Source organism: Malaya genurostris, chromosome 2 (genome assembly GCF_030247185.1).
Source record: "Malaya genurostris strain Urasoe2022 chromosome 2, Malgen_1.1, whole genome shotgun sequence".
NCBI classification, from domain to species: Eukaryota; Metazoa; Arthropoda; class Insecta; order Diptera; family Culicidae; genus Malaya; species Malaya genurostris.
In genome coordinates, this window is record NC_080571.1 from 37,103,291 (window position 1) to 37,126,534 (window position 23,244).

The 23,244-nt window shown below is 39.7% G+C and overlaps 1 protein-coding gene across 2 annotated transcripts in view; it reads right to left on the reverse strand.

The window, feature by feature from the left end:
- The window catches only part of LOC131432900 (uncharacterized), a 669,773-nt gene that overhangs the window by 101,919 nt on the left and 544,610 nt on the right, over positions 1-23,244 (reverse strand). For both annotated transcript variants that reach the window (XR_009229989.1, XM_058599478.1), the window contains exon 5: positions 20,410-20,552. Coding sequence is in view for 1 of the 2 variants with exons in the window: in XM_058599478.1 (XP_058455461.1) it covers positions 20,410-20,552 (143 nt within the window). In the remaining variant the exon portion in view is untranslated. The remainder of the gene's footprint in view (positions 1-20,409; positions 20,553-23,244) is intronic.

Here is a 23,244-nt window from a genome sequence, read left to right on the forward strand (position 1 = left end):
TAATACCATTCATTTAAATTTAAGTTTGTAAGAATCGGTTACGCCATGTCTGAGAAAAATGAGTAAGAAATTTAAAAATGGAATGTTGACACTAATCACTCTGTAACTCCGGAACCGGAAGTTGGATTCAGGTGAAATTCAGAAGTTTTGTAAAGATAAGGTCCATAAGATCATTAATTTGAATCCTAGTTTGTAAAAATCGGTAAGAAGTGTATCGAAAAGTAGTTAGCAACATTGATTATTGAATAAAAAAGCGAAAAAAAAAACATATTTTGACATCAGTTTTCGATATATTGTAGAAAAAATACATTTTTATGCATGTTTTGGGGCACTGTACCTTCCTTCCGAAAGTGCCGCTTGACAATTGCCCAATACCTTTCAATTGGCCGAAGATCCGGGCAGCTCGGTGGGTTAATGTCCTTTTCCACGAATTGTACATTATTTTTTGACAACCACTGTAGAACGGAGTTGGCGTAATGGGCTGAAGCCAAATCCAGCCAGAAGAGAGGAGCAGCCTTATGCTTTCTGTACAGTGGCAACATTCTCTTCTTCAAACATTCTTCCTCGTACACCTTGGCGTTAATTGTGCCCTTCGTGAAGAAAATCGACGACCGCAAACCACAGGTACAAATTGCTTGCCAGACCAACACCTTCTGTTCAAACTTTTCCATCGCCATCGTGGTGTCTGCGTCGTCCAGGTCCTGGTATATCGATTTCGTATAATATTGCGATCCGGGCAGCGCTTGAGAGTCTTCCTTGGCGTAGGTTTCGTCGTCGATCAGGATGCATCCGTCTTTATTCTGTAGAATACGGTTATACAGTTTTCGCGCTCTTGTTTTGGCCTGAACTTGCTGTACCAGGGACCTTCTGTTTCTTGTACGTTTTCAGGGAGTTTTGCAATTTCGTTGTACGTGACACCACTTTCTGAGCACCAAGCGTGCAGAATTTTTTTTCGCGTTTCCGGATCAATTCGACTCATCATTGAAACGATAAACCGTACCGAAACCAATCGATTGCGCAGCTGTTATTGTTTGAATGTTGCTAACTACTTATCGATACACTCCCTATATGAGAAAGGCAAAACCAATCACAAAGCATGTTATGCAGCTGATTAAAAAATATTACTCAATTTAGCTTGAATGGGTTATGGCTAGGCCTAGTCAAGCGCAGCGCCTGCTGTGTGCTCGAGACATGCAAAATGCTGCGTTCCTGTTACTTCTATAAATCAAATTCATGTCAACAGCGTTTTATTGGGTTTAATCTAAATAGTGCAGTGTAATAAACCAGCTGGAATTAAAACAGCCTTTCGTCGCTATATTCACTTTTTGAAATGTGGAACATATATATTGTACTGTCCACTTTACGTGCATCGAAAATATCGCAGTCAATATTTCTCAGTTGCGAATTTACTCAGCAGGGATTTTTTTTATTGATGAAAGTGTAATAATTAAACCTTGCACCAATCACTTCGGTGTCGAACTGAAGCGTAGATAGGGTTACCACCTCGAATGCCTCTGTCGCCCGGCAGAATTTTATTTAGGAAACAAGATCCTACATTTAGTGGTTCCCGGCATTTCAAATCATACATAAATTGTACTGTACTTCTTGATCCTATAGACGTATCTGATATAGATATACCTAACTGTATACTTAATTAGGTGAAATTCAACGATGCGTGGGTTATGCGCATTGTTTTGTTTAAGTGATCAACTACTTTGATTAACAACAATGTGTCAGTCAATGAGTGCTTATTTTCGGACTTACGGCTCTCGAATGGTGAGATCTAGTTTTCCATTGGAACGGAGGCTGCAGACCGAAATGAAATTTTTGTTTTAAGTCGTCTTGCTTTTAACTCTTTCAGCATCATTCGGCATAAAATTTTAAGAAGTATCTGTCAAGCCACGTCCCTTTTTTAATGAGATGTGACCTAATCGATAATGTATATTTGATTAGGACGCTCTCAATTTTATAACTTATATCTGAACTATAAAATTTCAATATTGGTTCTCGTTGTGGTTTTTTTTTTTTTTATTCAAGAATATAATGTTTAAGGCACACTGCTTAAGCTCTAAGATGCCAAGGGCTTTTACTAATTTAAAATTTACGACTAACTTAAAACTAGGGTTGTATCATTAATGTCGTTTTCGCTTGAGAACACTGACACTGACCCAGGGCAGTTTCATCAAACAAACACTTTTCACGAAACTGTGTTGATTTAGCACTTAGCAACGGGGGTTTGAGCAAACCTGATATAACAACCAGGTTCGAAACTGACTCGATTTTCAGTTCAACAACGTTAAAACTAGGTTCGAAACTAGCTTCAAACAAACGGTTTGACAGCAGTTAGAGTGGAAACTGGGTTAGGTTTGGCATCAAGCGAAAACGACATAAGTAATGTCATATTTGGGTCGCAGTGGTTGACTTTGGCAGATCCAGCCTTCATGTGGTGATCGGCCGGTGAATTGAATATTTCATGAGAGTCTTCCATATGGCGTTGGTGAATATTCATGTTGGCCGCATTCTTCGGTCCGTGTGGGTCCGCGGGAAACACCCCCAGGTTACGAATACCCGGCGGGTGGCCCGCATGCTGTTGATAAGTTTCCGTGGGCGATGATGGTGTTGTTACAGAAGAAAATGAAAAAAAAAAAATATAGCGAAGTAAATATTGCGGAAAACGGAGTAAAAAGGGGATATGGGAATGAAATGACTAAAACGACAGAGATCTAATTAGTTGACATCGAGATGGTGAAGAGACGGGGAGGGGGGAAGCGAAGGTTAGTGACAGCAAAAAGATCTTGTTAGTTCCGATGAAGATGGTGGACAGATGAGGAATCGGGATAATCGGCGGAAGTTAGTGTCGAACCTGCAGTTGAGAAATAATTCTTAGCCACAGTTGAAACAACGTCGATAAATAGGAGGAACTTTCTAAGCCAGATGTAACAGATTACACTTGTATATTAATGTGTTTGAGAAACTGGTATATGAGAAGCATATATGAACTATCCCGACTCGCCAACACATCCCGAACCGGAACCTCAGGCGGTCTACCTCGGGCCCTGAGGGATTCCAGTAGCTTCGACCTGGCGTCACGATACTCTACGCACGACCACACGACATGCTCGATGTCCTGATAACCGTCGCCACAGGTGCAGAGCCCGTTCTCCACGATCTCGATACGCCGGAGATGTGCGTTGAATGTATAGTGATTTGACATGAGTCGTGACATAACGCGAATGAAATCACGACTCACGTTCATCCCCTTGAACCAAGGTTTCGTCGATACCTTAGGGATAATGGAGTGTAGCCATCGTCCCAGTTCGTCATTGCTCCATGAAGTTTGCCAACTTTCGAGAGTTTTCTGACGAGAGATACTGAAAAATTCATTGAAGCAGATTGGTCTTTCATAAATATCACCTTCTAATGCGCCCACTTTAGCCAATGAGTCTGCCTTTTCATTGCCCGGAATAGAACAATGCGAAGGGACCCAGACTAACGATATTAAATAAGACCGTTCAGATAAAGTACTCAAATGTTCCCGTATTTTCCCCAGGAAATATGGGGGATACTTTCCTGGCTTCATTGCCCGGAGAGCTTCTATTGAGCTTAGACTGTCCGTGACAATGAAGTAATGGTCTTTGGGCAACGTTTCAATGATCTCGAGGGTGTACTGAATAGCAGCTAATTCTGCGACGTAAACTGAAGCCGGATCACTGAGTTTGTAAGAAGCGGTGATGTTTTGATTGAAGATGCCGAAGCCTGTGGACTCGTTGATGTTTGATCCGTCAGTGTAAAACACCTTTTCACAGTTGACTGTTCTAAATTTATTATAAAAAATATTTGGGGCCACTTGAGGGCGCACGTGAGCCGGAATTCCACGAATTTCTTCTCTCATGGATGTGTCGAAAAACACAGTAGAATCAGAAGTATCCAAGAAATGAGCACGGTTGGAAACAAACAAAGAAGGATTAATATTCTGAGCCATGTAATCAAAATACAAGGATATAAAACGGGTTTGAGAATTAAGCTCAACTAACCTTTCGAAATTTTCAATCACCAGAGGATTCAAAATGTCGCATCGAATGAGCAAACGATATGAGAGATCCCAGAACCGGTTTTTCAGTGGAAGAACGCCCGCCAGCACTTCGAGGCTCATCGTATGAGTCGATTGCATGCAACCCAAGGCAATACGCAAACAACGATACTGAATTCTTTCCAGCATGATGAAATGAGTGTTCGCCGCGGATCGGAAGCAAAAGCATCCGTATTCCATCACGGACAATATCGTTGTTTGGTACAGCCTGATCAGGTCTCCTGGATGGCCACCCCACCACGACCCGGTTATTGTACGAAGAAAGTTGATTCTTTGTTGGCATTTTCTTTTCAGATACCTAATGTGACATCCCCAGGTGCCTTTGGAGTCGAACCAGACCCCGAGATATTTAAATGTGAAGACCTGAGCTATGGTTTCACCCCCTAGTTGAAGCTGTAATTGTGCTGGTTCTCGCTTTCTCGAAAATACAACCAGCTCAGTTTTCTCCGTAGAGAATTCGATACCCATTTGAAGAGCCCATGTGGATAAGTTGACAAGAGTATCTTGTAACGGCCCTTGCAGATCGCCAGCTTTGGGTCCTATAATAGACACAACGCTGTCGTCGGCAAGTTGTCTTAGCGTGCAAGATGTGTTGATACATTTATCGATGTCGTTTACGTAAAAATTGTATAGAAGGAGGCTTAAGCATGAGCCCTGAGGAAGACCCATGTAACTGAATCGTATTGTCGACAAATCACCATGCGCGAAATACATGTGTTTCTCAGACAATAGATTATGTAAAAAGTTGTTCAAAACTGGCGAAAGACCATGCTGATGCAGCTTCTCAGATAGGATATTTATAGAAACTGAGTCAAAAGCCCCCTTAATGTCAAGGAAAACTGACGCCATTTGTTCTTTACGAGCAAATGCCATTTGAATTTCTGTTGAGAGCAACGCAAGACAATCGTTCGTTCCTTTACCCCTGCGGAAACCAAATTGTGTATCTGAAAGTACGCCATTAGTTTCGACCCAATTGTCTAGACGGAAGAAAATCATTTTTTCGAACAATTTCCGGATACAGGAAAGCATAGCAATCGGCCGATACGAATTGTGATCGGAGGCTGATTTTCCTGGTTTTTGAATGGCGATCACTTTCACTTGTCTCCAGTCATGTGGAACAATGTTGTCCTCAAGGAACTTATTGAATAAACTCAGCAAGCGCCTTTTGGCGGGGTCTGGCAGATTTTTCAACTAGTTGAATTTTATTCTGTCTAATCCCGGGGCTTTATTGTTACATGACAAGAGTGCAAGTGAGAGCTCTACCATCGAAAACGGTGTTTCGTTTGTATTTGGTGTCGCGGCGCGGGTGATCTTCTGTTCCGGAACAGAGTCTGGGCATACTTTTTTAGCGAAATCGAATATCCAGCGGTTGGAGTATTCCTCGCTTTCATTCGTGGTGTTATGATTGCGCATTCGTCGGGCTGTGTTCCAAAGAGTGCTCATAGATGTTTCTTTCGTTAAGCCGTCTATAAACCGACGCCAGTAACCGCGTTTCTTAGCTCTAATCAAGTTTTTAATTTTAACGTCTAACGCCGCGTAATTCCGGTAATTATCAGGTGTTCCATTTTTTCTGAATATTTTGTACGCGGAGGCTCTCTCCGCGTTTAAATTTGTGCACTCTTTGTCCCACCACGGGTTGGGAGGACGGATGTTAGTTTTCGCGCCGGGTACACGTTTCGTCTGAGCTTGAGTCGCGGTGTCGAGAATCAAGCCAGCCAAAAACGTGTACTCTTCCTCCGGAGGAAGTTGTTGAATTCTTTCAAGTTTCTCAGATATCGAGGTCGCATAGCTATTCCAATCAATATTTCGTGTGAGGTCATACGAAACATTGATTGTCTTCGATGGTTTTGAGCCGCTGGTGATTGATATTACGATCGGTAGATGATCGCTACCGTGGGGATCAGGAATTACCTCCCACGTGCAATCCAACCGTAGCGATGTCGAGCAAAGGGATAAATCCAGCGCACTTGGTATTGCTGGTGGTGCAGGAATCCGTGTCATTTCTCCCGTATTCAAGATTGTCATATTGAAGTTGTCGCAGATATCATGGATCATAGTTGATCTGTTATCATCGTGAAGACAGCCCCATTCCGTACCGTGTGAGTTAAAGTCTCCTAAAACCAACGTCGGTGCAGGAAGGAGCTCTACGATATCACTGAGCCACCGATGCCCAACCGAGGCTATTGGGGGAATGTAGATGGAAGCAATGCAAAGGTCCTTACCTTTGATTGTAACATGACATGCGACAACTTCAATACCTGGTATCGAGGGGAGGTTAATGCGATAGAAAGAATAGCACTTTTTGATCCCCAAAAGTACTCCTCCATAGGGATTATCTCGATCCAGACGAATAATGTTAAAATCGTGAAAGTTTAAGGGTATTTCAGAAGTTAGCCAAGTTTCGCACAATGCAAATGCGTCACATTTCAGATTGTTTACTAGAAATTTAAATGAATCTATTTTTGGGATAATACTTCTGCAATTCCACTGTAAAACAGTGATTAGATCCGTGACCTCGGTGGATGATTTAGCCATCGAAAGATACAATCGCTGAAAGAAGGGGCCAATTTGCAGTCAACTGCTTCAAATATGTTTTTACTGTTGGCATGAAAGCAATTAAAATGCTTCTAAGAGGGTCTGAAATATTGAAAGTTGTAAAAATCCAGTCCACAACATCAGAGAACTTTATAAGTCCAGCACCTAGTTGGTTCTCTGGTGGATTTTCAGGGACGCTTGGGGATTTTTTTGTCCCTGGAAGCGGTGGGAATTCCATCTCGGAATTGAGTTTTCCGAGACCAGGAGCTTTTTGCTTCGGTGATTTTTCCCGATTCCCGTTAGCTGTAACTTTTCGAAGCCCTTCGGAAGACACCTTCGAACCCTTACTAGGTAGCTTATGAGAAGATTTATTCATTCTTTTCCTACAGCTATGAGGGACCGCTGAAGATGGACCTTCCAAAGGGTCGTCAGAATCGCTCTCGTCAGTTGACAAGCAGGCATATGGATTCGTTGCCTGTTTAGGAGGGGTGGCACTCTTAACCATCTCGGCAAAGGAACGCTTGGAGTGTTCCTTTAGGGAACGCTTCATTCGATCACCTCGCAGTTTGTAAGCGGGACAGTCAGAGAGGTCATGCGGACCCTCCTTACAGTAGAGACACTTTTCAGCATCCTTACCGCAAGAAACGTCAGCATGAGCTTCCCCACAGTTGGTACAACGTGGCTTATTGCTGCAATGGGTAGCTGTATGCCCCAGTTGTTTGCAATTGGTACAATTCATTATCCGGGGTACAAATAAACGAACAGGCAAACGAACCCGGTCCAAGAGGATGTAGTTGGGCAATGCCGAGCCGGCGAAGGTCACACGATAAGAGTCTGATTGGGGATAAGACTTTGTTCCATCCCCGGCGATCGATACTGAATGCAATCGCTTGCAATCCAGTATCTTGACATTCTTAAGTGAGGGGTCTTTAACACAACCCGCCCCGTACTTAAGAATATCCTCGCAAGTCAAACTCGAATCGGTCCGGAAATAGACCGCGTAAGGCCCGGCCGGTAGTGCGAGCCCATCAGGATAGCTCTTTATGCGGGACTTTTTACTGACAAGGGAAGTCTCCATTTGAACATCGGGAGCGGTGGGGGGGGGGGGGGGCAGGATTTAAAATAGGCATAGCGGAACTACTTCCGCGCAAAAACAAATGATTCGGGGGGAAATATAATGGTCAAATAAAGAAATTAAAATAAACGACGTAAAGGTACTTAACTAAGATCCAACGGGGGACACCAAGCTGGACTTCGTCGATCGGCGTATCGCCGCTTTGATGGTGTGCAAAAAACCTCCGAGAGGAAAAGGCACACTTATTTATAATCCTCACACAATGGCCGCTTGTTTATAATCCTCACACTTGGCCTTGATCGGCGAAACAATAATCGGCTAACGGTACCGTTTCGATCGACCGCTCGCAATAAGGCACTGTTCTATTATATAATGCGAAAAAAACCTCTCAGAGGAAAAAGCACTATTGTCTATCACACAATATCGTCCGACCACTTTATCACACACACACAACTGGTTTTCAATGCTTTCGCAGTAAATCCAAATCACGTCCGTTCGCTCGGAAGGTTGAAACGGCAATGATCTCGTTGTGGTTGTTATATTTCAAAACTTTTTAAGATCTGACTAACACAACGAAAAATTGGAATTGATTTTATGCCACTCGGTAGAGTTTTGTCGTGAATACGACTTACTTTACTATGGGGTGCCTTTTCAAAATTAGTCATATGGAAGAATGGGCAGAACTTAATCGTGAATATCTCGACTTGTATTAATGGCAGCAACATAATTCTTTCACTATTTCATCAAAAATATGATCAGGAATAATGGATAATATTTTGAACAGTGTAAGATAACCACGAACAAATAAAAAATTAGGTTTTCTCAAAATTTGAAAACAACGCGGAAAACTCTTTGCTTTTGCTTGGCTTTTTCGCACAAGGATAATTTCTTCTTGTGCGTTGGATGGAAGCGGACGTCGTGGGAATGATTTAATCAACCACCAGCTTCGGAGAGTGCACCTCCTGCGTGGTTAAAAACATCAAACGCTTAGGTCGTGCTTTCATTTGGACTTCAATCGTCAGCTGGAGCAGTCGGTAATGCTTTCATTTGGACTTCGGTCGTCAGTTAGCATTGAATGCAGACCTCTTGCGTGGTATAAAGCCTCAAGCGCTCAAGTTGTACTTTTATTTGGACTTCAATCGTCGGGTGCTGCAGCCGTCAATAATGAGAGCAAACCTTTTGCGTGGTATAAAACCTCAAACGATCAGGTCGCAGAGCCAGTTGCCCTTCGAAGAAGATCGATTACATCATCCTGTTGGTGGTCGTTTGCATTGGAGCAAAATACAACGGAAAATGGACAACAATGTGGAACCTTATGCAAAATCAGTCCTTCTAATGCAATATAAAATGCATAGCACCGACTCAGAAGCCACTCACTTCGAATTTGGCTGTCGTTGTCATCGTGGTCATTATGGTGCGATCGAGGAATCTCCAAGCGAAATACAAAGCTTGTTACCGCAAGCGGAAGAAGCAGGAAACTCCAACAGAACACATATTAGTTTCGCATTCACGGACAACAGGTCATCCTGGAAGTAGAAGACGGAAGTCAGCGGTATCCATCGGAAGTCAATGATATCGATCGGAATTTAAACTCAACTCGTCACTCTCCATCACGAACGCCTTCTTAAAAGGTCACCCCCATTATTTTATCATAAAGAACTACACTGGTTATTTCGTAATATTTGTGTGTCAGAATGTTTAATGTAACTAATCTTTGCTGTAGTTTAGGTGTATCATTTCAAATTGTAATAGTGTAAAAGGGCAAAACTTGCACAATTCACACAATCGATCAACTAATTGATATCCGGAAGTATAAAGAAAGAGTATCAGTTTTATTCGTATTCACGACATCCAGTTATGTCTTTGACATTACACACCTGTACTTTTTATGCTAGGCGACAATATGGAAAGTCGTTAACAAAAGTTAACGGAAGTTCTTTCATGTCCAAAAAATGTCACCAGCTGTTAGAGTTATTGGGAAAATAGGATCCATTTTGCATGACCCTGGGATTAATTCATTGCTGACTTGTGCCAGTGTAAAAAGAGCTCCGGCTTAACAACCCACAATATTGTCATGACATAAAAGCACGACGAATTCACAGTGCACAGCGGCCTGACAGATTTTTTGTTAAGCCCGGCGAGGCCCGTGCAGGTTGCAACCCTAAGCGTCGAGGAAAATTCAGCATCTAAATATTATCGGAGACTTTTCTTACTTTCGATTATCTCTTTAGCAACATATCTGTGGGTGAAAACTCGTCATCAAGTTTCTCTGACACAAAAGAAATCACTTGTGAACTTCGAGGTTCAGAGTTTTCTGGAAGCTTATTTCATGAATGAAAATCTCGGAAGCGATTTTTTCAGTCACTGAGGTTTTTTCCTAGAAAAATTTTGATTTGAACTGATTTTTTCACGAGTGATAATGAAATGATCTTCTCTAATCATTATTTTACCAACACTGATGTTCATATCGTTTGCTTGTTTTGTTGGGAGTCCCGGGCCGATAGAAGAGTTTGATGAGTCGTTGACTCTCTGGTAAGTAGGTGTAGTTCTAAACCTTTTTTTACGTATATTCACTACCCTTCCTTGTGAAGGATGGTGATTGGGGCGTCCAGAAATGGAGGCTAATATGCTATTAAAATTGTCAATATGATCAGGAATGTAAATAATTCCAACACAGCATTTCCAGTGAAACATCATATTCCTATTTTTGTACGAGTCTATTGCAGGGAGTATCCTTCTTCAGATACTGGTCAAAAATGCCTTAATTACATTTGTTGTTTTGGAAAGTCTCCAAACGAAAACAACGTACTGCAATGTTGAATGTGCATATCCAAACAAATCCCATTTGGTCAAAATACGTCATGGGCAGTCGGAGGCATCGTCGTGCTTTCGTAACCAAATTATTATCGTTATGCATGGTTACCGTTAATGTCATTTTCATCCCACACAGCCGTAAATGTCAACATCTCACACGTATATTTTTTTTGCTGATTCCGCACTACCGCGTGAAAATCCCTCCGAAAACCTGTACCCAGCAAGATGAAATGTGATATATTGCCTCAATTTGATGCGATTTAATTGGATATCAAATTGCTACGGGGCTATCTTCATTCGCCGGCTTATCTCCGATCGCTCTGCTCTGTCTCTCTCTGTCTCTCTCTTTCTGTCTCTCCGTCGAGTGCACGTCTACAAACAGACACAGTGCCAGCAGAGTATATATCCTACCCTGGTTTCTTTACTATCCGTTTCCGGTTCCCGTACGTTTCCCGCATCACTGTCTCACGTGACTCAGTGTGAAACTTCTTGTGACAATGGAGTTTTAATTACGGCTGTAAAAACTGTTGCAAAATATTCTGCCTTTTCCGTTCGGCCAGGGAATGCCTTTCCCATAAAATGGTGCAAGTTATGGCTTAATTTTCGACTGACAATTTCCATTTGGGACATTTTTTCGGCCAAATCAGAGATACCGTCAGAAAATTGAGCCCGGAAAGAGGTTTTCCGGGCTGGCTAGTTTCGTTGGTTGGCCAAACGGGGGTAAGCAAAATACGAATTTCCCCATTGCATATTTTCCCTTGAATGCATTATGTAACAGCAGCTCAGTCGGCCGTAAATATAAAAGTGTTATTTAATTAAATTCTACTATTTGTACCGACGACTATCGGGTTTCCGTGTGATGCTGGAAGCTGTGCGTGTTTCTGTGTGTGTGTGAATACGCTTTTGAATCTGATGAAATGGATCGGTTGCGGTTGATAGTTTCAGGTGTGGGACTTGTTACATTTCGGGGATTCCAGCTAAATGTGTGCAAATTTATTTTTAGAAGATGAAATTTGATTCTGGGAATTGGATGTACGAGTTTGGGCACCATATTTTCCGAGCGAACTTTATTTCGTATTTTAATGGTCCCTCACTTTGTCATGCTATTTGGAACCGAATATAGTTAAGGGATAACCAGCGTGGAAGGTAGTATTGCGTACGCTCATGATTTTGGAGCTTTCAGCTGAAACCGTAATTATGGACGTTTTAATTAACGTCGAGAGACTGCCTTCTGGTGCTCTGGACTTGCGATGCGATTTGTTTTTGACAAAGCGGTACAAATTGCAACGCTTAGTTAGCCACGGGAATTACGGTGGCTAAGCGTTCCGGTCGGTTGGCTGAGTAAAGATTTATGGGTTGAATTTGCGTTCTATGAAACACGCAATACAGCTTTAATGGTCTAACAATTTTTGTTTAGAATTTTGGTCGCATCGCTTTTGAACTAAGTTATTTTAATAAATTAGAGATACTTCATACCTGTTGTTATCGTTTTTCTCTGAAAATATCCACAAGTTTCTCGTGTAACGAAAAAGAAATTCTCGTAATGGTCCTGATGGATAAAGCAATCAAATTCTCTCGAGTATTTTATTTTGTGCTCCGTATAGAAGAACAGACTCAGTTCACGTTCATACCTCGTCCGAGACAGTCAACAAAATAAACTGCCTTCGGCCGGGACGACAGAAACAAAGAAACACTGTATTGTGAGCTGTGGACAATTGGACGGTTTTGAACCGGGATGGTTTTCAGTTCTTTCAGCGAATTACTTTTTATGTCCTCGATCGGGTCATGGCGCATTCCCCGGAGTGGATATTCTAGTTTTGGAAATAGGAAAAAGTCACAGAGAGCCAAATCTGGCGAATACGGTGGATGAGCCACTTTCGTGTTTGGTCAAAAATTCAGTCACAATCATGCACAAAATTCAGTTCTTTCGGTACGAGCTTCAACCCAAAACACTAACAAAAGTGTGCTGAATGCTTTATGCCAATCGAATACTTGTGTTCTCGGAAGAGTAGACTCCCCAAAATACATCTAGAACAATTCCAATGATTCCGTAGCCGGAATTCTATTTGAAACACAAAATTTCAAGCAAACTCGTTGTTCCATTTGTTTTCCACTTAAACTAAACAGGAATGTCAAAGAATGTTGCACCAATCTACACGGAAAAACCGAAATCAGCATTTTGGCGAAAAAATTTGATTTTCTAATTTTAGTTAGTTATTCTTTGAGACAACTAAAAACATTTTACTTTTCCTAATTTAGATTTTTTATTCTCATTCCCTTAATAATAGTAAAATATTTCTTGAAATGGCTATTTTTTAGTTGAATTCACCTATTAAACGTGCTGTCATTTCTTAGCTAAGGCACACTTCATTTCCATTCAACTAACTTTTTAGTTGACTTGGAGAAATAAAACGTTGTTTTCAACCAACCTAAATAGTTGAATTGGCTTCTGCAATTTGCAGCTATATGGCGCACTGTCACCAAAAAAAAACGTCATTCGACTTCGCGAAATCGACTCACTCACTGAAAATTTTGAGCACTCGGAAAACAAAAACCGAATACAAGTAGTACACCGGAAGGCGTAGCCCGGAAGGTTGAAAGATACAAAAAAACATCATTTGACATATACAATTAGAGTGCAACATTCAAAACTCACTTCACGGTTCCGCGTAAAAACATTATTACGCACAATCGCTTCAAATGCGTACAAATTCTGAGTAAATCACTTTCCACTAAGAGTTTACGTTATTTTTACATTTCGGTTTAGAAATTTATATATTCATATGTGTTACGATGCGAAAAACATAAATCAATTTTCAATTAGTTTCAAAAAGACTGTCCTTTTTAGCTTTTTAATGGATTGTTTTGCTTTGACACTTCTCATGCGTTTTTGGCTAATAAACTTATGAATAAAAACCAATTTCATTTTAGGTTTCTTTGTGCTGTCCTTCAGCAATGATGATGATAGATAAATAGAAACCAGTTTTCTGATTTTAATAATAAAATTAGTTGTCAATAAGAATTTCGTGTTGGATTGAAATATTGCTGGTTTGTGTTCAGGATATTCGCCAACTAAACACATTCAAAAACAGTAATACGAATTAATAGTAAAGCATTAATCGGTCGTTCCGTGTAAGAATAAACAAAATTACCGATTGGGTTTACGCGCGCGGTTTGAATGGATTGTGAATCAGGCAATTCTGGCAGTCAAAATTATCACAGAAAACACATATGCACTATGTAGAGCATGAAAACGCCAACGACTTGATACGATTGTATACGTGGAGCATAATGGCATATAAGTGTGTGAGCATGATATTTCTTCACCCGCTGAGTATTCTTGTCGGGGTACGGAGAGATTCTTTCAATCGAAAGAGAAGAGTACGCCTGTTGCGCATGTGTTTGAAGAAGCCTATTCCATTTTATGTGCTTTCCTGTCAGCAGACAAAGTACCTCATGAAATCGCTGGTCACTTACGGCAATCGGATGGCTACATACCAGTATTGCCGGAAAGTTGTTTACTGTGGTAAGCCCTGCAGGAAACCCTAGGACAAAAGGACACCGCAAGGACAGTGAGTCAGTCAAAATAAGGCCATTTTGCTTCAGCTAACAACGGACAACGCTTAGGAAAACCGAAAAAACGGCAAAAACTCCCTTTAATTCCACTATATTAAATGTCACGAAGACTGTTAAGACTTTAGAACTGGTATACTGATAAATCTGGTAAATAGCACTTCGATATACTAGTTTCTGTGTGTGTGTGTTTTTATAAAAAATATTAGGTGTACAACTTTGCTTCCGCCGTTTTTTCCAAAATTTATAGCTTTATGGCGAAAAAGTGCTTTCAGATGTATCATTCAAAGTATGCCAAGATTCTCTTTCGGGATATTTGCGGATCCCGGCTCGAACAAAGGAGTCCTTTTTTGACGCTATCCATGAAGCAATCCATTTTTCCAACTCTTCGAAGGATTGGGGAATACGGCGACATCTGGGGAATACGGCGGGTGGGGCAAGACTGCCCATTTCAGCGTTTCCAGGTATTTTTGACCACTTTTGCGACGTGAGGCCGAGCATTGTCGTGTTGGAGGATGACTTTGCCATGTCGCTCTTGATACTGTGGCCGCTTTTCTTTTAGCGCGCGACTAAGGCGCATTAGCGATCTCCTGTGATGGTTTCGCCCGGTTTTAAGAGCTCGCAGTAAATTGTTATTCATCTTTGAAGGTTTTTTCTTTTCCACTATCCTGTTTGTCTTCGACATCGAAATCACCATTTTCAAAACCTTGAAAGCACTCCCGACACATTCTTTTACTCAGAGCAGCATCACCGTAAGTTTCTGGAAGCATTCGATGCGCTTCAGTTGCATTTTTTAGAATTGTAACAGAAAAGTAAAACTTCCCGCAAATGGCGAGAATTGGGTACAAAAACAGACATTTTCGAGCGTGAATAATACGAAAACAAGAACAACTGTCACTGAAACGGCGATGACAATTCGTTAGGCACTGTACACACTCACTTTAAAGGCATTATCAGCAATGTATTTTAACCAGCCTCAGCCGGTACAGCCACCTATAGGAAAACGGCGGAAGTTGCAAAGTTGTACACCTGATAAGTATATAATTTGCTCAAACTTTAGAAAAATTTTCCGAGGCCCGGAAGTGTGCATGTGTGTTGTCAACAGAGGTCGAGATCTCAGAGATGGACTGGACCGATTTTGATCAAATCAATCGCACATGAAAAGTATAAACGCTATTTAATGGTTTTGAGATTGGATGTTTACTTCTTCAGTTATACGAAGTTTTATGTCAAATTGTTTAGTTTTTTGACAATATCTGTCACAATTGACCTTGAAAACAGAATATATTTTTAGACTTAGATTCCGCACGGTAATAGCTGTCCAGCAAGCCATAGATTATTATTTTTACGTTTCGTCTTTGACTCATCAGTGCAGAGCAGTTCAAATTGAACTGCTTAGTGCTAAACTCGGCAGTTCAATTTGAACCGCTAAGCAGACGTAAAGTTTCTGCTACTTACAGAACACTTTTTGTTTTGCAACGGAGTGCAATGTCTTTTCTGACGTGCCGAACGAAAACGTGTTTTCGACTATTTCTGGCCGATGCAGGTATGGTCATTTAGGGGTTAGCCAAATTTTGTGCTAGGGCACATAACCGTTTTTATTATTTTTACGTTTCGTCTTTGACTCATCAGTGCAGAGCAAAAAAACGGTTATGTGCCCTAGCACAAAATTTGGCTAACCTCTAAATGACCATATCTGCATCGGCCAGAAATAGTCGAAAACACGTTTTCGTTCGGCACGTCAGAAAAGACATTGCACTCCGTTGCAAAACAAAAAGTGTTCTGTAAGTAGCAGAAACTTTACGTCTGCTTAGCGGTTCAAATTGAACTGCCGAGTTTAGCACTAAGCAGTTCAATTTGAACTGCTCTGCACTGATTAGTCAAAGACGAAACGTAAAAATAATAAAAACGGTTATGTGCCCTAGCACAAAATTTGGCTAACCCCTAAATGAAGCCATAGATTGTCAAAAGCCATCCATTTTTAACGGAGATATCGATATTTTTGTTTGAGCCGTTCTTCCTCTTATTCCAGTAGTAGGAGCTTTAAGCGCTTGATGATAAAGCGATGTTTCGGAGCAATCAGTGAAATACGATTTTCAATATAGTTTTATGCAATTGTTTCTTAGCACCTAAAAGACTGCGCACAGCACCCTTTTTCATGACGTTTTGATTTTAGCACGTTTCGTTTTTTGGCAACATGGTCGTTCGAACATGACATATGTGTTAGAAAGATGACAGTATTTTCAAATTCAAAACAATTTCATATTTATTTTGATTTATACTGCTTCCAACAATAATTGTTGAAAAAATACAGCTTTCTACAACCTTATACCATTTGAAGAAGTTCGTCGAGATAAACAAATTTTTGTGTGAAAAATAATTTCTTAAGTTTTCTCGGAGATGGCTTAACTGATTTTTACAAACCTAGACCTAAACCTAAACAGGCCTATGCTCACATATAAGGTTTCTGAATTTCATTTGGATCCACCTTCTGGTTCCAGAACTACAGGATGATATATATATATATATATATATATATATATATATATATATATATATATATATATATATATATATATATATATATATATATATATATATATATATATATATATATATATATATAATGAAATTAAAACAATGTCACTCATTTTGCTACTAGTATTTTTTTAATCAGATCCGACTTCCGAACATAAATTCATCGGGTTTATTGGGTTCACAGATTTGAGACTGGACGACCAAATAAACTTATTTTAGTTTTACCGGAATTCGGTTTTCGATCCAGGAAGGCAGAGATGTCTATCTCCTCTGTGTGACGAAGAGTTCTTCTCTTTCACATTTATACACCACTGTTGTTTAAAGAGTGCACGCATCATGAGTGCGTTTGTTTATTTCCTTTTACCTCTTCCACTGAATCGCACCAAAGTGCTAGAGCATTAGCTAATAAATTCTCTGAGGAGGATGCAGATACTTTCACAGAGGTGTACACGCCGGTGAGCACTCTGCTGTATGGTTTTCGTAGATGAAGCGTGGACACGCAAAATCAGCAAAATGAAACAATTTATCGTAAAATTTTCGGTTTTCCTTGCAAATTTTTCATAGCAAGGCCAGATCTACTCTCTATTAATTGAAGTTCACAGAAGTGTTCGCTCACCATCACGCGCCAGTGGTCACTTGGGTGTATTTAGACGAGAGCGCGTGTGAGCGATTCATGCAAAGAGAATGCGTTTCACTCGCGCCAGCTGCTTTAACCACAAGCACACACTCAAATGCTGTCTATTCGACACTGAGAAGAAGTGCGCTTTCCTCTTTGTGCGGTGCTTCGTTTTTTTCATCCTCGGTGTGGCAAAAATCTGACTCTAGCGTGTATCACTCTGGTGAAATGCCATCTCTGCAGGAAGGTACCCAAAAATGTAATTTAGAACGCACTACGATTTCTCTAAGATGGCTGCACTGATTTTCGAAAATCTCAAATCTAATGAAATGATTAACAATCCGTTAGGCGAAAGTATTGGGAATAGGGAAACTAAAAGAAGGCCATAACGAATTTAATAAACAAAAATGCAAATAAAAAAACCCTAATTCCCATACAAAATTGGTGAATTTTATCCAATTCCGATATCCAATTTTGAAATTACAGGATGATGAGTTTTTAAAATTCGAACCGTCATAGAAGAAGAATACCAAAAAATTTTCAAAGTTAGGCTTAAAACTGTTTCAATATATTGGTCATACTAATTCATGGACATACGAACTATTTTTGGTTATGCTGGTTTCTGAATACCATTTCTGGAAGTACCATAAATAATGACAAAAACTACAAGGATCAGCCCCATGTGGTTGTTCGAGCCATTGATGTGGAACAAGGCAACCAAAATTTCTAATGATCTACAATCAAACAGTTCAATCAATCGTTACACTTTTGAATCCACAATTGCACGAGAGTCTGCCTAGATTTATCTTGATTAGGAACCAACACCGAACATTGTTTGTTTTATAGCCGACGAAATTACACCAATATCCCAAATATATGCAATTATATCTTTGTACATACTTGCGATACGGATTTTGATATTAAAGCTTCTCTTCGCCAAGATTGTGTTCAAGTTTTGTATGCAAGCAGTTATTTTTATAGCGTTAAGTTTCTCTACCATTCTGTGATTTCGGTTGAAGTGATAAACTTTTTCTCGATATCAATCGAGTTCATCTTATATAAATTAGAAATTATTCTTATGCGCTCAAAATTTACCCTGGGGAAGTTGTTTATTTCTCAGGCGAAACGACATAACGTGGAATTTCATCCGAGCTTGCATGACACAAGATCAGAGCATACCAATTAAAGCTTCAAATCGTTTTATGGCACTTTTTGTCTTGCTGTCTTGAAACAACCTACCTCTAGCATGCTACGCGTAGGACTGAAACGTTAGCTATAATTTCGCCTCTATTTATAGATTCGCGTGCTTCCAACAGCTTCGCTTTTGCATCGATTGACCAATCAGAGCGATGCTTTCACTTTGATATATCGCTTACTCCTTCAAAACCGTCGTCTATGGCAGGTAAATCCGATATGCCGGAGAATTTTAGCAGGCAAAATAGGACTCGCTACTAATCAAAATTTTAATAATTTATAATTGAAAATACGTGGCTTGATACATTCAAATCGAATCTTAGAAATATTTCCAATCAAATGATGAAATAATATTAATAATTGATACAAAATATACTGAGCTGTAAGTGTTTAAAACCTGACCACATTTCCACGTGTATTTTTCCTTGAGTTTTTTTTTTTGTTCTCTTTTTAACATCTCTTCTGCGATTGTCATACGTTTGGATTGAAATAAATAATTTTAAGGTTTCATTCATTTTCTATCTTCTTTTCGTCTTGCAGTTCCAAGATTTTAATAATTTTATCATTAAGCGAGGTATGCTTGATATATTTTCTGGGTTATGGTGTCATCCATCGATTCTCGCGGCGAAGTGGAGAAAGGCAAAGCAGGGTATTGCACTGCACTTACCGACCTGCAATCTTATTTTGGCTGCAAACACTGCACTATGGTCCGAAACAAAAATATTTTCACTATTAAATATTAGTTTTTTGTGGTTGGTGTTTTCACAAAAGTTGTTTGTAATCCAATGGAGCTCCTTTTGATGAAAAAAGTTACTAGGGTGGTCCTCATTTAGAATGAAATCTGAAATCTGACTTTTTTAATTCAACTCAAAAATGATTTTGTTGTACAATAAAGTTGTAAGAAATTTTATTTTGAGCTGCTTTACTGAAAAAAGCACCTCTCTAGTTTTTCATTTGATCGAGTTACATCAATTTTCCCGAGTAAAAGTAGGGTGGCTCCTGAAAAATCACTTTTTTTGTTCTAATTTTTTTGTTAAACGTTCTACCGAAAAGTTGTCTTCAGATGAGTTGTTGAACTAATCATTGTGCACAACTTTGCTGAACCAAGCTTTTTCATATTTTTGTCACGCTAATTTCCCGTTTCGGACCACTGTGCACTGCATACAAACACTATGACTGATACAATTGCTATGTTAGAAAAAGAATCCATTTTTATTGTATTTTTTTCGACAGAGTGGTACAACCTTACAAACGTAACTTAATCGATGACGAAATATTGACTTCATGAACATAAATGTATGATAATGTAAACGGGTTAATGTTACCTATGACAGCGCAAATTTTTATACGCAATATTTCTTTTACATTGTAAAAATAATTAGGAAAAAATGAAATGACCCCGCTATGCCTTCGTTTCTCTACATTTAAAAAATAAATTGAGAGCTTTGAGATAGAGTAAACGTATAAATGGTCCCAAGTGACTGCTTCGAGGTATTTTACGCTTAACGGTGACCGATGGTGTCGTACAGAGCTTCAGAGAAAATGTTAGATCGTTGAGTTAGAGTAAGAATATAAACGTTCCCAATGTATCCTAATCTTATCTCCACAGTCAATTATGTCAATTCTGCTGAATTCAGAGATTGGTATGTAACGGTTCATTTTGTCAAAGGTTGATTGAAAATCGGCATAGCATTCCATCGGTTGGCTTGCTTATAGAGTTCATACAAAAAATAAATCGTTTAGTAGAGAATGTGTGTTTAATCAATCTCTTTTTCGATAATTCGTTGTTTAGTCTAAAAATTACGCTTCAATTGAGCAATTTTAGCTGCAAACTCGTGAATTTATTTCCTGAAAATTGAGGATAATTGAATAAATCCAAAAATGTTAACCCGCACTTAGAACGTTGTTGGTCTGTTTCCAGCGTTCCACCGACATAGCTAGAACTAGAACAGCAGGGTTTCTCTGTACACTTACCGCATGGCCTTAACGTCCGGCGAGTTACTTTGTAGCCCGGCGGGGTTCATAGGACTCATAGGGTTCGAGTTGGAGACTTTATTTGTGACTTTTGCTGGCGCAGGCACGGGACTGAGATCGTTGAGTATGGTTGCCACAGGTACCTACAGAGAGATAAAGAGAGATAGAAAAACGTGTAAACATCTGCACAATTGCTGCTACCGCCTCGAGCAATCACATCGCACTTTATGAGCGTAGTAAAGTTTTTATGAACTGGATCCGAAGTCGAAGGTTAAAATATGTATCGAATTAGGATATCGATGGTTTGAAAATAACGTAAGGATGCTAGCCAATAAATTGCTTGCTCAAGCACCTACAAGAGTTTATGGCTTATTGATAGGGCGTTTGATGTTTCAAGAGCTGCTTCAGACTTGCTTCGTGTATTTTACCCGTGTTAGGTGAGGATGCGTTTGTCTTTGTCGAGCTATGCTTCGTGACCGGTCCGGCTGGCTAACGTACGAGGACCCGTCACCCGGTAGCGATTTTATTCCTGTATGCACCGTTTGACTCGATGGATTGGTATCATTACTATATCAGAGAGTTTCTAGAATGCAGAGAATGACTGCGACAATTTTATAATTTGAGTAACGCCTTTTGTGTGAAGCTTTTATAACTTTGCAAAAAACACACCTGATTAAATTTGAGAATGTGATTATTGTTTGGTTTAAGAAAAGAAGCTCTTGGCTTATGAGGAAAGATAATTAATTGCGTTTTTGCTGCATTTGGTTTAATTTTCCATTTTGACAGATAATCACTGAAAATTTTTAAACTTCTTTGTAGGCGACTGCAGATCACTCTGAGATTTTTACCTGTGGCTAACAGACTTGTGTCGTCACAGAATAGCGATTTCTGACAACCATCGGGTAGATTTGGAAGATCAGAAGTGAAAATATTCTACAAGATTGGAGCTACGCTCGAACCTGAACCTGAATGAATTATGACAGCTAACCTAAAGAGTACGATCAATTAAATAATTTTGAATCATTTTGATCAAATAAATTGGAAACTGGAAATCAGACATTTTTGCTATTAAACCTTTGTGCCAAACACTGTCGAATGCTTTTTTTATATCTAGAAGAGCAACTCCAGTGGATAACCCAGAAGATTTATTTGCTTTCATCATGTTCGTTACTCTGACAAGTTGATGAGTAGTTGAATGTTCATGACGAAATCCAAACTGCTCTGGTAAAAAAATTAAATTCTCATTTATATGAGACATCATTCTCAGCAAGATAATTTTTTCAAAAAGTTTACTGATAGAAGAAAGTAAGCTAATTGGTCGATAACTTGATGTTTCTGCTGGGTTTTTATCCGGTTTCAGGATAGGAATTACTTTAGCGTTTTTCCATCTTTTTGGGAAGTAAGCTAATGAAAAACACTTGTTGAAAATTTTAACCAGGAGTCTCAAGGCGACATCGGGAAGATTTGTGATAAGAATATTAAAAATTCCATCATTACCAGGAGCCTTCATGTTTTTAAGTTTTCTTGATTTAATTTCATCAAAATTCGTCTCAATAATGTCATCTTGTGATAACACTTGAGTTGAAATATGATCATATTTCAGTGAGACTTCATTTTCAATAGGACTCACTACGTTCAAATTAAAATTGTGGACACTCTCGAACTGCTGAGCAAGTTTTTGAGCTTTTTCGCCATTTGTAAGAAGTATTTGATTTCCTTCCTTAAGTGCAGGAATTGGTTGCTGAGGTTTCTTAAGAACCTTAGAAATTTCCAGAATGGTTTGGAATATGGTATAATTTGTTCAACTTCCTTAGCGAAATTTGCATTTCGCAAAAGAGTAAATCTATGTTTAATTTCTTTTTGTAAATCCTTAACTATGTTTTTCATAGCAGGATCACAAGAACGTTGATATTGTCGTCGACGAACATTCTTCAACCGAATGAGCAGTTGAAGATTGTCATCGATGATAGGAGAATTTAATTTAGTGTGAGCTGTGGGAACTGAATGATTTCTAGCTTCGATAATGTAATGATTCAAATGTCGATGTCCGCAGAATTTTCTAAAATAGTTTCATGATCCACATGATTTTCGATGTGATATCTGTAATCCAACCAATTAGCTCTATGATAGTTGAATATAGAACTAATTGGATTAATTAAAGCTTCGTTGGAAAGTCTGAATGTTACAGAAAGATGATCTGAGTCAAAGTCAGCATGTATAATCGGTTCACTACATTGCCGTTTCAACCTTCCGAGTGAACGGACGTGCTTTGTGTTTACTGCGAAAGCGTTGAAAACCAGTGCCGTGTGTGATAAAGTGACCGGACGATCAAAACTAGATCGCTATTGTGTAATAGACAATAGTGCTTTTTCCTGTGAGAGGTTTTATGCACATTATATACTGAAGCAGTGTATTGTTGTGAGCGGACGATCGAAACAGTACCGTTAGCCGGTGATTGTTCGATCGATCAAAACAGGCCCAGCGGTGTACGTGATATCACTGTGCGGATTGAAAAAGAGTGTGCTTTTTCCTCTCGGAGGTTTTTTGCACACCATCGCAGCGGCGATACGCCGATCGACGAGGGCTAGGCCTTGGTGGCCCCCGTTGGATTTAAGTTAAGTATCATTATTTAGTTTTTTTTTCCTTCCTGCATTCGACTGTTCTATTTCTCCCCGATTCACTTATTTCTGTGCGGAGGTAGCTACGCAACATGTCTAGTCTAAATTCTGACCCCCCCGTTCCCGATGATCAAATGGAGACTTCCCTTGACTATAAAAAGTCTCGCATAAAGAGCTATCCGGATGGGCTCGCACTACCGGCCGGTCCTTATGCGGT